Here is a 17,711-nt window from a genome sequence, read left to right on the forward strand (position 1 = left end):
GAGACGACCAGCTCGCTGGCACTTGCAAACCTTGGTTTTTACGTTATGTACGTTGAACTTATTTCGCACCGTACATAGCCAACCGTGCAAACCACATGGTGTGAGCTGAATCCCGGATCTAAAGCCAGGATTTCAGCAGTGCCGGCTTCACTGTCCCACACTGCGGTATCCAGTATCTCTCAGCAGACCTTGGATGCAAATTATTTTTTAATCCCAGCAAGTGTTATTATCCCCATACCCCCCCCTAATTAGTTCCATGTGAGTGGCCCGAGCTACCAATATGCAAGTGGTTGTGGGGTAAACCACTTAATTTAAAAGGGGGGTTAGATGGAGGAAAGTGAGTTGGTGGCTTGTGGGATGAACGAGTTTGGAGGAAACGGATGTGGGTTTTTTTCCCATTCATGCCTCATTTATCCTCACTTGTGTTTGGGCAAATAGTCATCGTGTGTACACATGTGGGTGGGTGTGCGAGTGGTTAGTGTGTGTGGGTAGTGCGTACGCGTGCGTAGGTGTGTGTGGGTGTTAGTATTCGTATGTGGTTGTGTGTGTGTGTGTGCAGGTGTGTGGGTGAACCAGGATTTTTATGGCTATCAACCTATAGGGGAGGTCCAAGACAGATGCCACTTGGCACCGAGGCGCAGCAACATGGTCAAGAATCGAACCAAGGTTCCCCACATTGTAAGGCAATGTACAAACAAAGAAAAAGACCCCCCGTATAGCCTTAACAAACTGTGGGGGCAAGTGCTGTTAGCGAGCACAGATAAAGGCCGACACGGCACACGAGGGGGTGGGTGGCCAACACCACGCCCAGCCGCCTTTGTCTCCCGAGTAGCGATGTTCACACACCGCACCGATTATATTATCTGAACTGGTCCTGGTAACTCCCTTAGATCGACTCAGCCTCAAATGAGTAGCTGGTGCAGTGTGTAAATACCGCAACAGGTACTCATTTGAGGCTGCATCGATCTAGGGGAGTTCTAGAACCGGTGCAGATAATCGTCACCGGTGTTGGTCGTGAGCGGGAATCGAACTCGGGTCGCCGGGTATCGTAGCGCAGCGCTTTCAGCTACACGACCGCTCCGCGCACATTCATGGACACGCAGATGCACACACTGGGGGAGGGGAGTACATCTGCAATATATTTCCACTTCATTTGTCCCATCTGTCACGGCACGGGCGTTAGTCATTTCCATCGCACAGGAGTCAGTTGAGGGCTCATTCGGAGCAGTCGCTCGACTCGATCCATGATTCGCTGCGCGCGAGACTCTCACTTGACGCGTCTGTTTATCTCGGATCAAGGATCGCGGAGCGGGCTCAGCTGGGGGATTCAGTCTCCGGTAGATGTATGTTCATGTTCGTGTGCGTGCGTATGTTGATCTTCTTTCGCACCTTCGTACGTAGCCAACCCAGCTAAGATACAATGCGTATCACTTTGTGGGAGTGTCAACAGTGGTTATTCAATGGCTACGCCCGCCCCTGCCATAGGAACGTGGAATTTCCATCACTGGCTCTGGGCTGGAAGCATGATTTGAACCCATAAACTCAGCAGTCAGTGGTCTGGAAGGCCAATAGACGTATGGGCCAAAATATATAGTTTGTAATAATTAATATATGTGATTATATATGGTTTAACCCATAATCTCTCCCTTTCATGCGTCTACTCAGTGCTTTGGCATGGCCATTATGGCTGGTGTTGAGAGGGTCTGTGGGATGTAGGGGGTGATGAGGGGTCTGTAGGACCTGGTCGGTGTTGAAGGGGTCTGTGGAACGTGGCTGGTGTTAAGGGGGTCTGTGGGATGTAGGGGGTGTTGGGGGGGGGGTCTGTGTGATGTAGGGGGTGTTGGGGGGGTCTGTGGGATGTAGGGGGTGTTGGGGGGGGTCTGTGGGATGTAGGGGTGTTGGGGGGGTCTGTGTGATGTAGGGGGTGTTGGGGGGGGGTCTATGGGATGTAGGGGGTGTTGGGGGGGGTCTATGGGATGTAGGGGGTGTTGGGGGGGGTCTGTGTGACGTAGGGGGTGTTGGGGGGGTCTGTGCGATGTAGGGGGTGTTGGGGGGGTCTGTGGGATGTAGGGGGTGTGGGGGGGGGGTCTGTGGGATGTAGGGGGTGTTGGGGAGGGGTCTGTGGGATGTAGGGGGTGTTGGGGGGGGTGGTCTGTGTGACGTGGGTGACCTTTGCGTAGTGCGTGTGGCTGTCACGGCTCTGCACTAACAATAGACGGCGGCGAATGCCAGGCATGACATGGGCCCCCGGTTCATTGTGTATTTATATTGACATAAAGTATGCGCCTCCCCTCGATATTTAAGGTCATTAAAATGGGTTCGTGTGCATTTGCAAGCTTCTACATTCGTGACTAAACATTGCCAATTGTGTTGTGTCTGTGTGAATGCATGCACGTGTGTCGGCATGTGCATGTGTCCCTGTGCGTGTAATTGTATGTACTCAGTACAGATTGTAAATGTTGTGGCTTAACTCTCCGACACACCGGTGTGCTGTACTGGTGACGAATTGGCACGTTCTGTTTACGTGACAACCCTAGCTAGCTGGCTGTGTCGGGTGGTGGCGGGTTTAACGACACATTTATATATATTTACGCGATCTAACCCAAAAAAACCCTCTATTATGGATGATTGTGTATATCTGTTGCCAGGTTCATACCGCGCTGAACTTTGAACCTGGCAACCCAAGTTCGATTTTCGTTCTCGGCCAATACCAGTGACGATTATCTGAACTTGTCTCCCACTAGGGAGACAAAGGCGTCCAGGCGTGGTGCTCGCCATGCACCCCCCATAGGTGCTCGCCAACAGCACTTGGCTCAACGGTCATTCACAGCACTTATATTACACAGATGCACGCATCACTGAAACGAACGCAGCATATTTACAGCGTATAACCCTGACGTCAAGATGCAGACCTTGAGTCGGTCCACTTGTTGCTGAAGGCATCCTCCACCCTGTGGGGGATGGGGGGGTGCTGTTTTGACCATACTTCACCACGCTGGTCAGTGTAGGTGTTGGCGATCAGCGTAGGTAGGAGCCCATGATCATTTGAGATATCGCTCGCCACTGATGTTAGCCGTGGCCCGGAATGAAACTCGGGGCATTGGGTTTCACAGCTCAGGCAGTCAATCACTGCCTGCTCCACAAACCTTCCGCCCTCCCCCCGCGATTCCAGCATCAATCCAAATGCGTTGTTCTCAAGGTTACTGCATCGTGACACCATCGACCCTGGATTGTAGTGACCTCGACCAGAGGAGGGAGGGAGGTGGGAGCCTTGCAAGTTGCACCACATTTAGCAGTCGTACAAATCGGCGTAACTGTAGATGCCAGGAGGCGCCAACATCCAAAAATTACGTCTGTGACGGGACTTATTGACACCGGTTTTAGTGTTTTTCATTACATTTTCAGTCTCTATTCATTCGCGTTGCAGTACGTTCCGGGCGTAGGTTTCGTGTAAATATGTTTTTTTGTTTTTGTTTTTGCTCCTCGTTTGCACTTTCCCACCCTGCTGCTCGCTGCCACCACTGCCGACAGCCTCGGAGTTGTGCTCGTCCTTTGGCGGGCGGTGGCTACGGTGGCGGTGGCGGTGGCTACGCTGCTGCACTGGAACTCAGCACTGTGGCGGCAGCGGCGAGCGTTGGTGGGTCACCGCACACAAATGTTTCTAAACTCCCTTCTTCCCGTGGCCTTCGACGAGGTGCCGAACCCTGGCTCGCCAGGAGAAGGCGGCACAGCAAGTGGACTAAATCGCCAATCTGTTTGTACGGGGATAGAGCGTTGCCCCCTCGCACGTGTGGGTTTTCTCCAGGTGTTCTGATTTCGTTCCACGTTTATAAACAACACTCGTCCGTTGTTCGAAAACATGTTGAAAATTAAAACTCGACGCAGAACCCTCCTGAAAAAGAGCACCTTACGACCCGGTGTTCATCTCCTGGATAGATAAAGGAGTGATGTATTATAACATTATAAAAGAGCTTCTGAGCTCAATTTGGGCCTTACCAGCTGAAATTAAGTTACGAGTCATAGTCTAAAGCCACTTATCGAAGACCCTGAGTGGAGTGGGCGAAACGACCCGAATCACGACGTCTGGCTGCCTCGTTTTGCGTTGCATTTTACTCAATTTGTTGTAACGCAAAACCACGCTGTGTATGCACACGCACATATTTATCGTGCACAACTTTTGACCCGCTCAGCGATTCCATGGATCATTCCAATTGAGGTTTGCGATTTGATTCAAGAAACACGTTGGGGTTTTTTTTCTCCCCCGTCTCATTTTCTCTCTCAGCTTGTACTGTACCGTCTGTCTCATCTGTACTGACAACCTCGTTAGTACTGTGCATATCACCGGCACTCAGGGCAGAAGTACTTCTTCAGCTTCTGAGCGTTTGTCCCGCAGTCCTTGATCCGTCACCATCTCCACGGTAACGCCGCCGCATGCCACTGGGTCCGCGTTGACAACTTCTCCTCCCTCTTTCTCTTTCCCCCGGTTCGTCACGTTCTGAACTTTCTATCTGACGACGATGTTTCGATTTAAAGCTTTCGTGACTGCAATGATTCATCTTCTTTGGTTCTTTCGGTAAAGTCACGTAGAATGAGAATAAAATAATAAGATAAAACAATAAAATTCTCACGACGTTTCGGCAACAACACAAGTAGCCGTCCTCAGGTGAAGGAACAAAACTGTCGGGACGTAGGAGCTTTAAAGCTTTAAAGCTCTGTCGTCCCGACAGTTTTGTTCCTTCACCTGAAGAAGGCTACTTGTGTTGTGGCCGAAACGTCGTGAGAATTTTATTGTTTTATTTCATTATTTTATTCTCATTCTACGTGACTTTACCGAAAGAACCAAAGAAGATAACGACGATGTCTTCCGATCCTTCCGGCCAAAGTGTCCGAAGCCATCTCGGTCGATTTCCCCTCCCGACTTCTCCTCCTCCTTCTCGGGTCGACGCCCGCCAACCTTCACTCACCATCTCACTCGCCATCTCACTCACCATCTCACTCGCTCATTCCTCTCTCGCTCATTCCTCTCTCGCTCATTCCTCTCTCGCTCATTCCTCTTCCCGCACATTCCCCGGGGAACGCTGCCACGAGGATGGCCTCAAGGAGGCATTGTCGGCATAAGGCACGACCAACCACGATGAGCACGGTTGTCTATGTACCGTGTGAAATAAGTGCCACATACGGTACATACACCCAAGTAAAAGGCACCGCCTACCCACAGCAATCCTATATTATTGTTCACTGCATTCCTATTATACTATGAACGGGTTTATATATAAAAATATATACAAATATATTTTTTATATATGTATATATAAATATATAAAGTATGAGAACAATAAGAGGAGAGATGAGTGTGGCTGGGTGTCAAAATGATTTGCAGAAAACGCTTTCCGGACTGTTCCGGCTGAGTTGGTGAAGTCATTGTGTCCCGTCTCGCCTGCGGCCGTCTGCGCTGAGTGTTTTGTTTTTGTGACCACACGGCTACTCCAGGCGGACGGGCACAATGAGAAGAGAACGTCACCTTTTGCATCGATTCTCAGTGGGGGTTTTGTCATTGTCGTCGTCGTTGTTGTCGTCGTTGTCTCGTTTGTGCAGATTCGCTTTGAAACGTCACAGCCCAGACGTCAACGCGATCGCTTCACGCGGTCGGCGCGGACTGTGAAGCGTCACTTCCCAGGCGCACAATTCGACGCGTGCGTCGCGAGCTTTTTGGGGAAAGTGCATTTTTGGAATTTAAAGCAAACGTAGTTCCTGGAGTTTCCGAAGAATTATGAAACTATAAAAAAAAAACATTTTAATTTTACCAGGTAAGGCCCACTGAGATAACAAAAAATATATATTCTTCAGAAGCGACCGGACCACGAATGAGAGCTCAACGAGGTGGCTTCTCGTCACGTGTACATTTATAGCAGCCAAATATTCCAAACGCGTGATGTTGATTCTAAATGTGCAGGGAAAATCCGGATGACCCGGAGAAAAATCCAGGCGGCCACAAAGAGAGAGAGAGACACGCACAAATTCCTTCTCTAGCTCCGCACACTTTACCCTTGAGTGAGGCAAGCCCAGGCACAGGATTCCCATCACCTCCGGTGGCTGGGGACCGTCTCACAATGACATGCTAATCTCCCACATTTACATTTACGCACAAATTCCTTCTATAGCTCCGCACACTTACCCTTGGGTTGAGCCCACCAAAATCCGATATAAACTCTTGTTGTTGCAGCAGCTCTTTCTCCTATGTCAGCAGTTCTCCTGCTGTGTCTGTTCCACCTGATGACGGTCGCTTGTGTTGCGATCGAAACGTCGTGATTTAATTTATTTTATTTTCTACCTGCTACGTGACTTTAGCGAAAGAACCAAAGAGTATGGATCCCTGCAGTCACGAAAACTTCAAATCTAGATAGAGACACGCAAACTCCAAATATACAGCAGCAGGCGTCAGGGTCGGGATCGAACCAACGACCTCCTCCATACCAGGCGAGGTAGTTAACATCTCCTAGCCACCGTGATGATGATGAGTGAGAGACACGCAAACTCCAAATATACAGCAGCAGGCGTCAGGGTCGGGATCGAACCCACGACCTCCTGCATACCAGGCGAGGTATTTAACATCTCCTATAGCCCCTAGCGCTGTATTAATCGCATCGCACGCGGTACAAAGGAGACGGGACAAAGGCTGAAAAAGTGCGCAAACAAAACCCGGGGGGAGCTACACGTTTCGAATTACAATGAGAGACGGGGAGAGCGAGGAACGCGCGGATCGGGGACCACAGTGCGAACGAGAGAACATCGTCGCGACTGTTCGGGAAAGTTCGTGGGGCCTTGGGCAGGACATCTCACGAGACGGGCTGGATGATGAACAGTGGCCGAGACTAGGGGGGGGGGGGGTAGATTGTCGGTCAAAGGAGAGAGGACACCCGAGAGAGACACCCGAGCCGTGGAGATGGAGCGATGGGATCAGCTCGTGGCCAAGAGACGGATCGTGGAATCCCCGGTCTATGAGGGATGGCAACGGAGTGAGAAGTCATTCATCCATGCCTGATGATCCTGCTGCAGCCAGTGATGACGATGCTACAAATGATGCTGATGATGCCGCCGCTGATGATGAAATCGCTGCTACAAGTCATGATGATACTTTTGCTGCCGATCAAAATGATTCTATTACTGCTGCTGCTGATGATGAAAATTATACGACTCATTCTGCTTAATGACATTGCTTCTGCTATAAATCAGGAATGCACAAATGTGTGTACATTAAGATGGTGCTGATGATGAAGCGGACGCAATGATCCTGTCACAATCGTCACCAAGAAAATAAATGCACGATTTAATTCAGCTCGGCATCACTCAAGCCGCAGCGGGACAAAAGGAGGGCATGAAAACACACACACACACGCAGAGGCAGACACACAGACACGTCTTCGCGTGCAGTGGATAGCAATGATAGAACACAGTCTACGATGATCTGCTGTTTGACGTGTCCGCTGTGATAGCAGCAGCCTTGACTGACGCCACTCCGCCGTACGAAGTTCGGCACGAGGTTGGAGTGACCGAATTCCATCCGTACACCCAGACCCCCCCCCTCCCCTCTCCGTCTCACGCACGGCTTTCTTTTCGGGTGATGGTGGTGGTGATGTGGAGGAGGTTGGTGGTGGCTTTGTCATTGTTATAGATGGTAGTGATTGTACTGATGGTGGTGGTAGTGGTAATGTGGTAGTTGGTGGTGGCTTTGTCGTGGATGGTGATTTTGTTGATGGTGGTGGTAGCGGTGATGGTGGTGGCTTTGTCGTTGGTGGTATGTGGGAAGCGATAGTGGGTAAGCGTGAGAGAACGTGAACGTGAGCGTGTGGGTGTGTGCGTGCACATTTTTTGCGTACAAGCTTGTATGGGGAGCGGTCGTGTAGTGGTTAACGAGCCGTGCTATGAACCCAGCGACCCCAGTTCGATTCCCGCTCACGGAAACCAACACCAGCGACGATTTTCAGAACCGATCTTGGACCTCCCCCTAGGTCGACTCAGCCTCAAATGAGTTCCTGGTGCGGCGTATAAACATCGCCACTAGGGAGATAAAGGCGGACGGGCGTGGTGCTGGCCACCGACCCCCTCGTGCGCCAACAGCACTTGCCCCCACAAGTCTGTTAAATTCTAAAAACCGGTGATCTTTGACTTTTTTATGTTTTTGCATGTATATATATGCGTGTGTGTGTGTTGTGTGTAGGTGTGCGTGCGTGCTTGCGTTGAGCGTGTCTCTCTGCATGGTTTATGGCTTTGGGCCATAACCTTGGCCAGCCCGCAGTAAACCGGATGTTTAACAACGTCATATTCACATGCAGCGTCACACGAAAGTGCGCATGACACACAAACTCCCATGAGCCCGTGTCATAGCCCACATTACAAATATTATAGACAGTGTAAGAATACAGTGCTGTGGTACACCACCGGTCTCTTGTGAATGAGAAAAGAAAATAATCTCAATGGGTTTCTCACGATGGTTAAATAATGGACATTCGTCACGACAAGATAATGCATCTCCCTGTACTCTCACCTGGCTGAATAAAGGACGCCGATCACAACAGTTAAGGTATCTCAATGACCTGTCGCCTGGTTAAATAAAGGATGGCAGGCACGATACATAACACAACTCAAAGAGCTATCACTTGGGTAAATAAAGGACGTTTATCACAAGGGGTGATGAATCCCAACGGGATCTTAAATCATTAAGTAAACGGTGTCAATCGTAAGGGATCATGAATTTTTCACAGAATTTCAATCTGACTAAATAAAATATGTAAATGATGAAGAGATGATGAATCTCAGCGAGCTCTCATTGAAACCGCTAACTTTGTATACACAAACCACTTTTTTTTAATCCAGAAAAAAAATTCTGTGCTTTGAAAACACATTTTGTTTCGTTTTAACACAGCAAGTTCCGTGCGGTTAAAAAAACAAATCTATGTTTTCATTGGAAATAGTTTTCTTTTTCTTTGTTACCGAGGGGGGAAAAAAACTCACGTTTAAAGGTTTCGAATATATTTAAATTATACAGTCAATCTCGACAACAAAGTATTGCATTCAGAACGCGCGTGCTTTTATAATAACACCAAAAAAAATGCAACTGCGTACAGAAAAAAAATTGGGCAATTTTCACCGAGAGTAAATTCCTCGCTCGCAGCCGTTGCGCGCTCGGCATGGCTCTTCGACGTCCTCGTCGAACCTTTGACCTTTGACGCAGTTTGATCAAAAAATATATATGTATTCGTGGTGTTTTTTTTAACCACTTTTATTTCATACTCTTTGGTTATTTCGGTAAAGTCACGATCGCAACACAAGCGGTCGTCCGCAGGCCGCTTGCGATCGAAACGTCGTGATATATATTTTTTTACCTACGTGACTTTACCGAAAGAACCAAAGAGTATGGATTCCTGCAGTCACCAAAGCTTCAAATCAAGATTGACACTTTTATTTCAATAGGCCCGAAGCGTTGCGCGTCGAGACGACGTGCCCGCTCAAACCAAGGCGCAGCAGCGCCTCGCACCGTGTTTTAGAATGGCCCCGTGGAGAAAGTAGATTTCACACAACTACTTTCTTGCTGTGGTTTTCACACCTGATGATGATTGCTTGTGTTGCAGTCGAAACGTCGTGAGAATTTTATTGTTTTACATTTGTATTATTTTATTGTGTTCCCTTCTACGTGACTTTACCGAAAGAACCAATAATATACTTTTCAGCGAGCGCCTATGAAGGCCGGCACTACACACGAGGGGGGTGGCCAGTACCACGCCCGACCACCTTTGTCTCCCCAGTAGCGATGTTTACACACCGCACTCAGTAGGTACTCACTTGAAGCTGAGTCAACAATCATATACAGTATTTGAAATGACCACCGATGTTAGCAGCGGCCGGTGTTCGTAACGCAGTGCGCAAACCACTGCACCATCACTCCCCACGCGAACGCAACAACAACTAAGTGGCGGTGACGTCACCACGACGCTTGTGACAGGCCACGTGCACCTTGAGGCCACGTGAAGTGTCGAAAGCCCGCTGGCAGGAGGTCACGGGGCAGACTCCCACACACACAGGCATACATACATACATACCCACGCATAGTAACACACTGCATTGATACCCACACCGTGATTAAACGTGTGATGATCGTCGCTGGCGTTAGCGGGAATCGAACTCAGGTCGCCGGGTTCGCATCGTAGCGCGCTAACCGCTATACAATGCAGTATATGCGCAGCACACACGTAGGAGTGCTGAAGTTCCCCACGTAAATCCTGCAGTCACACCGATGTCATTAATTCAGCGCTGGAACACTGTGCAACTCAAATATTTCGTGACGTTTAGCGTAGCAATGATATTGTTGGTCAGGCTGACACCATCGGCTCGCTTTGCTTGAGAGTGTTTCACTCGTGGGTGGAGTCAAAATGAGGATCTAAGAGATACAGACTGCACTTTGACCCCTAAACCACTTGGTCACCTACATTATTTCATTGTTCACACTATCTTATCAACGTTTTTCATTGCTTCACAGGCAAAGGACTACTCACATAGCCCGAAAATCACCCATACAAACCTTGCTGAGTCTCAAGGCTACGTTATAGGAGGGTTTTGCTGAGGACGTTTGACCAACTGCTCGACTCAATCAGAATATTGTTATCTGTATATATAAAAAAGGGAAATTTGTGAATATGTGTGTCTGTTCAAAATGTTTAGCGTACTTCCCGACATGCAACGAACTTGTGGGTACTTTCCAGACTGTACACCATGCACAATTTATAAAAATACAATGAATATATTTTGCACGCCAAGTGAGCTGTGACGTCCCATCTCTGTCATGTGATCCGTATGCGGAAGAGTAACGCAGTGTGCCTGCTCATGCCCCCCCCCTCAACCCTCCTCGGGTAAAGTGAAATACAAATGTGTTGCAGGTCTAAGGCGTTCTTCGCGCAGCATTGCTTTATTATTGCAGTCGTTTACTGCCGTACGCACCCTGAAAGTTGTGTGTGTCTGCAGCAAGCGCGTGTATGTGTACCTATGGACGCGTGTGTGTGTGTGGGGGAGCGGTGGTGTAGTGGTTAGCGTGCTGCGCTGCGCTATGAACCCGGCGACCCGAGTTCGATTCCCGCTCACGGCCACCACCGGTGACGATTATTTTTACCGGTCCTGGGCCTCCCCAAGGTCGACTCAGCTTCAAACGAGTAACTGGTGTGGTGTGTGAACATCGCCACTGGGGGGACAAAGGCGGCCAGGCGTGGTGAATCCAAGTCCCGGGCGAAGCCGGGTAGTAAAGCTAGTTGTTTACAAAAAAATATATATTTATCTTGGTAGTGTGATAGTGTATCCGTGTGGCAGGGCAGCAGCATTCCAGGATAAATGCCAAGGATGAAAGAACAGAAAAAAAACCTTCCAATATATGCAGTTAGCCTGCCAGCAACCTACATGCTGTACTGCCCGCGTAAGATTATAACTTAGTTCAATGGATTCAGAGCTCGGTGCACTAACAACCTACCCAGAGCTGGAATGTAGCTCAGTGAAATTCCTTTTATTGAGATGGTAATTGGAGCCCGATAATTCATTGCTAGGTGGTTTGAGTCTTATTCTCACAATAACAAACCCTTCCCACAATGCAATGTACCAGCAAAATGTGATACGTTTTACTTTCAATGTGAATGCGTTTGTTTGGCAGTAATATTTTGCAATTACTGAAGGGGTTGTCTCGTTTTCCAACATCGACTATTCGGTAACTGTACATATGCCAATGCCATTGTGATTAAAAAAACTGGGCATCAGAAAGGATGTTTAAATTGTAATTCTCATCAGGTCCCATGATGTAAAAGTTCAGAACCCCAACTTCTTATCCCTGCTATCTTGCTACTGGCCTCTATATCTATGGGCTGAGAAGTTGAGTCCGTGCATTAAACGGCGCCTTTTATATCGCTTGCTTTTTTTAAGCTCATATCGTTGTTGGCGAATGTGTTGAGTTTTTTGTTAACTCAATTAAAATATAGTAATGACTACAGGTTGTAAGTGTATGGATGAAGTGTTGAGCTATGGGCCACCACCTTTAACATGTAGGCTTTCGCGACGAATATCATCCATAATAAAACAAAATTTGGATAGATCGCGAAAAATTCAGTCGTAATTACTGGCGAAACGTCGAACTCAGATTGTAAATGTTGTGGTTTTGCTCTCCAACACACCGGTGTGCTGTACTCGTAACGAATTGGCCACGTTCTGTTTACGTCACAAACCTTACTAATTGGCTGTGTTGGGTGGTAGCGGGTTTAACGACGACACATTTATATTTACGCGATCTAACCCTAAAGAAACTATATCAAGGACCACCACCATTGTTACCACCTTTGACCTAAGTGTAAAAAAAACATAAAGACGCGTGACCAAGAATTCGTCATCACGCTAACCAACATTGTCAGGAGCGCCGCCTGGCGGACAGAGCGAGGTACGTTACACCCGGTATGGAAAAATAAAAACGCACCTGGGCGTTGAAGGATAAAGCCTCGAGATGATTCAAGCCACTCGTGCTACGGACAATTGTAAGAACGATTAGAGTGTATCGTCATCATGACCATTCATCTCTGCACACTGTTGACCCAGCAAAAGCCTCAATGAGTCTTTATAGGACTCTTCTCTGGGAGAGGTGCTGCTAAGTTTTTGTAGGAGGTGGTGACGCATTGCCCGGCGTTTCCAAATAAAGTATTTTATGCACGGATCATTTGTTGTTGTTGTTGTTGTAAAGTTTGGACCATGATGCCGGCACACGATGGCTTACTGTTCCTAGAATAACGTCACGGGAACGTTAACGTGTACTGTCAAGCAGACGGCGCCTATCTTTTTTGGCGAGTACAAGCCGTCGCGTTGACCAGGGCGGCCTGTCGGATGCGAACCGCGAACATCTGCAACGAGTGGCGAGCGCGCGTGCTTTTGCCACTGGGCCACGACACCAAACAAACGCATGACTAAAACAAAATGCATTGCTAGCAACAAGCTCAGTCAATCCGTCAACATCGTGACATCACCACAATCATCACTCACCTATTCCGACCGTTCTCCTTCCCGTTAGACACCAGGTAATGCTGCTGCTGTTGCTGCTGCTGCTGCGATGACAGTTGCACCTGCTGCACGTGCTGCTGCTGTTGCTGCTGCTGATGATGCTGTTGATTCGATTGATGATGCTGGTAATGTTGCTGATAGTGTTGCTGTTGTTGCTGCTGTTGCTGCTGTTGCTGCTGTTGCTGGTGATAGTTGTACTGATGGTTGTTGTTATAATTCCACGTCTTTGCAGACACTTGTGTCACGGCGAAGATGATGAAGATAACGACGTGAACCATCGAAGAGGAGGAGGGAAAAGGACCGCTTCTGGAGTCTCGGAGAACACGAGGCATCTTGATTCGGTTCCGCCGCACAATTTGACAGACAGGTCCTCTCACACACACGCGCGCGCGCACAGGTGTATGGACACGTGCGCGCGAGTGTTTCGCTGCGTTAAGGTTACGCGCAGGTAAGGACCGGTGCGTGGTCCGGTGTCGAAGACTTGTCTTGTTTCTTCCTTGGGAGATGCGTGCTGGCGAATGTGTGAGGCAGGACTCGCAGATGTTCCGTGGCCCCGAGAGATGGGCGGGTGACGGCTGCGTGATGGGGTCAGTGGAGGGTGCGATGAGTCGGCGATGGGTGAGTGATGGGTGGATATATCGGTGATGGAGAGGTGAGATATGGGTGGATGAGTCGGTGATGGAGAGGTGAGTTATGGGTGGATATATCGGTGATGGAGAGGTGAGATATGGGTGGATGAGTCGGTGATGGGTGGGTGAGTGATGGGTGGATAAGTAGGTGATGGAGAGGTGAGTTATGGGTGGATATATCGGTGATGGAGAGGTGAGTGATGGGTGGATGAGTCGGTGATGGGTGGGTGAGTGATGGGTGGATAAGTAGGTGATGGAGAGGTGAGTGATGGGTGGATATATCGGTGATGGAGAGGTGAGATATAGGTGGATAAGTAGGTGATGGGTGGGTGAGTGATGGGTGGATAAGTAGGTGAAGGGTGAGTGAAGGGTGGATAAGCGGGTGATAGGTCAATGATGGGTGGACAGGTGAGTAATGGAGGTGGTGAGCGATGGGTTGATGGGTGAGCAACGGGTGGATAAGCGTGGTTGGTCAGTGATGGCGAGCCGTGGATGTGCGTGCGTTGTGTAATGAGTTATGGGTGGAGAGTGTGCGATCGAGGACGAGTGGGCGATGTATGTGCAGCTAGCTGGATGGTTGAGTAATCAATGGTATCGATGGATGCCTTCACGCTGATTAATCGCTTGTGCGCATCTTTTCACTCCCCGATGTCGGAACGTCGAACGCTCTTGGAGTTAGTTGCGACGCGGACCCAGCCGTCTGATCGACGCATTCCCCTCTCCACACAGCCGCGCCAATAACAATAATGACGATCGCGTTGCAGTTTGCGAGCACCTATTAAGGCCCGGTGGAGCAAATCAACCTCGAACTTTACGGAATAACAAAAAAAAACACAAATGGAAAACACCACGTGTCTTATCCCCACGTGCACACCAATTATCCGTGCATCAACACGCGCCTCCAAGCTCTGCACACGGCACCGTTTAAAAAAAGAAATGCGTCTCGCGTTCTGCTGAAAGTCTTCGCTGGGCCGTCAGTCGGTCCCTGCCGTCCTTCCTCCCTCTCCCTGCCCCTTATCTCTCTCGTTGTATCTCTTCACCTGTTCGTCACTCTTCCTCCTCTTAATTGCTTGTCTTCCTTAATGTTGCGAACGAGATGTTTGCGGGTTTTCTCTTCCTCGCTGTCAGAACCTCCCTCGCTCTGTCCGCGTGTCGTCTCTCCACCCCCCCCACCCCCCTTGCTCGTCTAGAGTCGCTCTCTACCTCGTCGCTTTCCCCTCCTCTTTCTCCCTCTCTCTCCACGAAGTCCTCTTCCCAGTAGCTCTTCTTGTCTTGCGCTTCTCTCTCTCTCTCTTCACTTGCCAAGTTTCGTTCCTTTTAATTCTCCCCACTCTCGATGTGACTTCTCATTCCTCGAGTTATGCGTTTTTACCTCCTCTTGTTGCTGTTATTTTATTCCTCTTCTCAGTTTCACTTCTCGTTAAATCTCCCCCTCCTCCTTCTTCTTCCTCCTCCTCTTCCCTCGTGTAATTTGTATACCTTCGGTAACTCCGCTTAGTCTCGCTCCTAGAACTCCCGATCCCTAATCTCGTTCTTGCATTTAAACGCCACTCCCTCTCATTCTGTTTGTCCCGATACCAATGGATGACGAATTGTATTCTTGGTTTTCTCGTTCCTAGCTTATTCTCTTTAATGGTCCGCTTTATATCGTCCGAGTCCCGCTCCTTCTCCTCTTCTTGTCCTTTGCTTTCCCCCTTCTCTGCCCACCTCTTCTAAGCCCCTCCTCCTCCTCCTCTTCTTCCCATGCCGCTCGCTGCCTGTCGGAGACGCGTGACGGTGAAGGAGTGCCACAAATTACAAACAGAGACGCCAAACATCCCTCCCCGGATAACCTTTAGCAGCACACTGCTTGGGGCGAGTGCTGCTATCGAGACATCCCTGAAGATCGGCGCCGTACACCAGGTTCGGCCGCCTTTGTCTCCCCAGTGCTGATGTTTACTCACCGCGCCGGGTTCTCATTTAAGGCTGAGTCGACCTAGTGGACTCGTTAAAGAAATCGCCACTGATTTGGGCCGCTATCATACCAGACGTTATAGACTCTCGCGCACAAACTCAACAACAACAACAACCGCTATTCGCCACTATGTAGCGGTGGCGTCACCAATGAGCTTGTGCCAGGCTAGGGTCACTTTGAGAGCACGTGAAGTGTCAGAGGCTGGAGGTCATGGAACAGACCCAGGTGCCACGGGTTTGACTGAGATGAAACGCATCGAGTTGACGCAGTAGGGAGCATAGGTTGTGTTGCATGCATCTGCCAGTCATCTCAGTCAACGCACAAACTTTCCACACACCCTCATAACAATAAGTGGTGACACAGGGAGACAAAGGCGGTCGCGCACGTGTGGATCTGACAGCCCCGACCGCCTTAATAGGAGCTCGCTAACAGCACTTGCCTCTGCAGCCTGTCAGGCTAAACAGGTGGATGTCTGATTGCGTGCGAGTATCTGTGCATCAGAGGATCTCTGTCTGCTGAGTGTCTGGATATCACTGACGGAGACAAAAACCCCCCGTATAACCTTAACAGACTGTTGGGGCAAGTGCTGTTAGCGAGCACCTGTTAAGATAAGCACAGCACACGATGGAAGTGGGTGGCCAGCACTATGCCCGGACGCCTTTGTCTCGCTCGTGGCGAAGTCTACACATCGCAGCAGGTACTAATTTAAGGCTGAGTCGACCTGGGAGAGGCTCAGTAACCGGTTCAGATATTCCTCACCGATGTTGGCCATGAACGTGAATGGAACTCGGGACGCTCGATTCGCAGCGCAGCGCGCTAACCACTGCGCCACCGCTCCCCTCACAAGCCCATGCGTAAAAAAAGCACACACTCCTCACACGCTCACATTGTCACTCTTGTACACATCTCAGACACACCCTCACACTCTCAGACACACCCTCACACTCGTCACCCACCCTCTCACCCTCACAAACCCTGTCACACACTCCTTCACTGTCATACACTCTCACACACCCGCACACTCTCATTCTTACACTCACTCTCTCACATACTCTCAATCTTACACTCACTCACTCTCTCACATACTCTCGCTCTTACACTGAACTCTCACGCACTCTCTCAGACACTCTCACCCACCCCTGTCACAACCTCTGTCCAACTCTTCTCACATACCGTCACTCATTGCCACACTCTCATACTCTCTCACACCCCACTCACTCGCATACCCTGACACTCTCACTCACAGTCACACTATCATACCCTCTCACGCACTCTTACACATCCCCACTCACCCTGACACTCACTGTCACACTCTCATACTCTCTCACACCCACACTCACTCACATACCCTGACACTCTCACTGTCGCACTCTCATACTCTCTCACGCACTCTTACACATCCCCACTCACCCTGACACTCACTGTCACACTCTCACACCCTCTCACACACTCTTACACATCCCCACTCACCCTGACACTCACTGTCACACGCTCATACTCTCTCACACACTCTTACACATCCCCACTCACCCTGGACACTCACTGTCACACTCTCACACCCTCCCACGCACTCTCACACATCACCACTCACCCTGATACTCACTGTCACACTCTCACACCCTCCCACACACTCTCACACATCCCCACTCACCGGGAGGTCTCTCTGCTCTCCACGCGCCGCGAAGCGACCTGATGATGAATGCTGCGCCTGCGTGATCAGTGGCAGCGACTCTACAGGGAGAGAGAGGTGGGGGAGACAGGGGGCGGGGTTTGGGGGGGGGCAGATGAAGGGTGAGCGAGGGGGAGTGGGGTGAGAGGTAGGGAGGAGAGAGGGAGGGATGGAGAAGAGGGAGGGAGCGGAGAGGGAGGAGAGATGAAGGGAATAGAGAGAGGGGGGTGAGCGGGAGTGGGAGGGATCGGGGGGAAGGCGGGGTGAAAGAGAGGGTAGGAGGGAGAGAGGGCAGAGGGAGAAGAGATCATTCTGTCTCTTGGATAGCATTTTAAGGAAACTGGGAGAAAAAAGACATAACTGTTGTGTTGACATTGGTAATCCA

General features: G+C 49.7%; 1 protein-coding gene across 2 annotated transcripts in view; it reads right to left on the reverse strand.

Moving 5' to 3' along the window:
- LOC116946586 (EMILIN-1-like) overlaps nucleotides 1-17,398 on the reverse strand; it is a 34,204-nt gene extending 16,806 nt beyond the window's left edge. The window contains exons 1-2 of one of the 2 annotated variants that reach the window (XM_076070072.1): nucleotides 17,309-17,398; nucleotides 13,057-15,456 (exon numbers count right to left, since the gene is read on the reverse strand). In XM_076070072.1, coding sequence (XP_075926187.1) covers nucleotides 13,057-13,406 — 350 coding nt within the window. In that variant the 5' untranslated portion in view covers nucleotides 13,407-15,456; nucleotides 17,309-17,398. Of the gene's footprint in view, nucleotides 1-13,056; nucleotides 15,461-17,308 lie in introns of both variants that reach the window. The other variant, XM_032961643.2, reaches the window with a different exon arrangement.
- Between the last annotated feature and the right edge of the window lie 313 nt (nucleotides 17,399-17,711).

Source organism: Petromyzon marinus, chromosome 27 (assembly GCF_048934315.1).
Source record: "Petromyzon marinus isolate PM22_M1 ecotype Great Lakes invasive population chromosome 27, UKy_Petmar_22M1.pri1.0, whole genome shotgun sequence".
In the NCBI taxonomy this organism is placed as follows: domain Eukaryota; kingdom Metazoa; phylum Chordata; class Hyperoartia; order Petromyzontiformes; family Petromyzontidae; genus Petromyzon; species Petromyzon marinus.